The sequence below is a fragment of the Tachysurus fulvidraco genome, chromosome 5 (assembly GCF_022655615.1).
Source record: "Tachysurus fulvidraco isolate hzauxx_2018 chromosome 5, HZAU_PFXX_2.0, whole genome shotgun sequence".
NCBI classification, from domain to species: Eukaryota; Metazoa; Chordata; class Actinopteri; order Siluriformes; family Bagridae; genus Tachysurus; species Tachysurus fulvidraco.
In genome coordinates, this window is record NC_062522.1 from 10,330,366 (window position 1) to 10,333,466 (window position 3,101).

At 45.8% G+C, this 3,101-nt stretch overlaps 1 protein-coding gene across 1 annotated transcript; it reads left to right on the plus strand.

Moving 5' to 3' along the window:
• Positions 1 to 858: 858 nt before the first annotated feature.
• On the plus strand, positions 859 to 2,804 carry foxd3 (forkhead box D3). The gene has a single exon (XM_027146367.2). It carries the CDS (start codon positions 1,150 to 1,152, stop codon positions 2,305 to 2,307), a length of 1,158 nt encoding a protein of 385 aa, XP_027002168.2. The 5' UTR covers positions 859 to 1,149; the 3' UTR covers positions 2,308 to 2,804.
• The last annotated feature ends 297 nt before the right edge of the window (positions 2,805 to 3,101 follow it).

Sequence of the window (3,101 nt, forward strand, 5' to 3'; positions counted from 1 at the left end):
ATAATAATAATAATAATAATAAGCATGCACATAACACCTTTCAAAAGCCTATTAACATTTAGTCAGTGTTATCTTACACACCCTTATCTAGCGCAATGACACTAAGCAAAATTTTCTCACAGAGCTCTATATTCTCCATCCACATCCTTTTCCTCGGGAACATCCCCGCATGCGTCGCTCACCTTGGTGCGCGTGAATGGTCCTTGGTTTGCATTTTCGTGCTCGCTCATTTCCTACTTTTTCATATGCTAACACATGCAATGATTAGGTCGTTAGCACCTCCACAGAAACCAGTCAGAAAGCTTTATGTGTAGGTTTCCCTATTGTTGCTGTGCAATTATTTCCCCCGACACGTATAACAAAATCGACGCAGCAGCTACGTAGCCTATGAGTTCAGTAGAAGAAAATCACAAAAACTAAAGATTTTCTCCGAAATTGCTCAATAATAACACCCGCAAAAAAATATTATAAGTCGGCTTATACATTTGCTTTAATTCAGTAGAACGTTGAAGCAGTCAGTAATAAGAGTCGTAGTTGAATGTATCTGTTAGTAATTTTTTTTTTCAGTAGTTTTTCAGCACAGTGTATTCTTAGCTAATGTCCGTTTTCATAAACGAGGTGTAAAGTCTACCACAGGCTAATGTATACCAGAGCTGAAGACTTCAGTCATGCATGCATATCAGTTATAAAACGGTCTATATGACGGACGGACAGAGGTGTAAGTGTGTTGCTGTGTTGTCCCATTTGTTGACAAGCGCGTGAAACAAACTTCAGCTTCGCGGCTGTCGAACAGAGGGAGACCGTCTGACGTCACGGGGTCACGTGACGGGGCTGATAGTATATCTTTAAGTGGAAAAACTATCCTAATCTATCAGACAGTCGTTTTAAAAACCCTGCTTTGGAAGCATGCGTCATCACCTCTCTTTAGTCCAAAGTCACTCGTAATCAGGTACGCTGGAGCTGGAGACCTGCGCGCACAAGTTTGTTGAAACTTCCAAAGAGGGAGACGTATAATCTGAAGTTTTGAGTTTTCACTGGCAAGGCGCTGTGACTGAGCTGCATTTAGCCAAGTGGTTGACATCCGAGCTGACCGCCGGAGCAGACTGCGCTCTCACCTTCGGAATCGGTTTCTCAGTTAAGCGCGCAGCAATGACCCTGTCAGGAAGTGGCAGCGCCAGCGACATGTCCGGTCAGACGGTGCTCACTGCAGAGGACGTGGACATAGATGTGGTCGGTGAAGGTGACGAGGGACTGGAGCGGGATAGCGAGTGCGGAAGCCCAGGCATGCTGCCCGAGTCCAGCGACAATGGAGACGACCTGGAAGTGCACGAGCGCGCTACCGGCAGCCCGTGTGAAAGTGGCGGGGAGAGCGAGCACAGAACAGGGGAGGAGGGCCAGGAGAGTACCACTACCCCAGCGCCCAACAAGCCCAAGAGCAGCCTGGTGAAACCGCCGTATTCCTACATCGCTCTTATTACAATGGCCATCCTACAGAGCCCCCAGAAGAAGCTCACGCTTAGCGGCATCTGCGAGTTCATCAGCAACCGCTTCCCATACTATCGGGAGAAGTTCCCTGCGTGGCAGAACTCCATCCGCCACAACCTGTCGCTTAACGACTGCTTTGTCAAGATCCCGCGCGAGCCGGGCAACCCGGGCAAGGGCAACTACTGGACGCTGGACCCGCAATCTGAAGACATGTTCGACAACGGCAGCTTTTTGCGCAGGAGAAAGCGTTTCAAGAGGCAACCGGACATTCTCCGAGACCAGACAGCTCTCGTCATGCAGAGTTTCGGTGCTTACGGCCTTGGGAGTCCTTACGCGCGCCACTATGGCCTCCACCCGGCCGCCGCGTATTCTCACCCCGCCGCGCTACAGTACCCGTACATCCCTCCCGTTGGTCCTGTGCTGCCTCCGACCGTCCCTCTCCTACCGTCGGCAGAGGTAAACCGGAAGGCGTTCAGCTCACAGCTCAGCCCAAGCCTCCAGTTACAGCTGAATGGCCTGAGCGCCGCCGCCGCCGCCGCCGCCGCTGTCAGCACGGCGTCCATGATCAAGTCGGAGCCTTCGAGTCGGCCCTCGTTCAGCATAGAGAACATTATCGGCGTGTCCAGCAGCAGCGGCACCGCAAGCGCACAGACTTTGTTGCGGCCGCCGGTCACAGTGCAGTCGGCGCTGCTGAGCGCGCACTCTCTCTCGTCATTAACACGGAGCTCAGCCATCCTCAGCGTGCCGCCGACAAATCTCCTCTCGGGACAGTTCTTACCGGCGGCGGCCACAGCAGCGATATCCAAATGGCCTTCTCAGTGAACTCATTTTTTAATATTTAAGGGAAGGGATGGGAGACTATGTACAGCACGAACTAGGCAGCACTGGACGATTCGTCCACCTCAATGTAGCCATGTAAAGAAAAAAAATAATAAGAAAATATACAAAATGGAGGAATGCATACAGCACAGGTAATATTTGTAAATATTTGTATTAAGAAATTACTTGTTCTATTTTTTTTATTTTGTTTTTCTTTTTTTCATTTTGCTGTTCGAACTTTGACATTATGTAATCGAAAGTGTTTTACTTTGATTTCCATCATATATATGTGTTTTTCCCATTTGGAATCGCAAAAACGTGATTCATTTATTAGGGGAATTCATGTACTTTTTGATTTATTTTTATTATGGAACACAAAATCTTCTTGTTCGAAGGCTGAACAAGTAGTCTGTTTATACAACAAAATAAATATATGTATTCTATGTAGCTATATTGTGTTATAAATTCGATACATTTGTTAATAAATATTCAAGCAAATCGACATATATTCTTAATTGCTTAATTATTTAAACTTAAATTATATTAACACTGAAAGGTAAATCAGTTCATCACTTCATCAGAGGTTGTCGTTTATCTTTCATTTATTGTCAGGTTTTTTTTAATGACTTTTTAATAGAATCGATTTAATTGACAGAACACGTCCTAAAACGAAACGTACATTTCCTACACTCGGTTTAATCAGCGTTTAATTAAATTTGATTTATTGCTGGTGGAAATCACGACTCATTTATAGTTATTATTATATTATTATCTATAGTTAGTTTTTCTGACTCAGT

Excerpts from the sequence above, each read along its gene's own strand:
- foxd3 (XM_027146367.2), top strand. The coding sequence starts at position 1,150 with ATGACCCTGTCAGGAAGTGGCAGCGCCAGCGACATGTCCGGTCAGACG.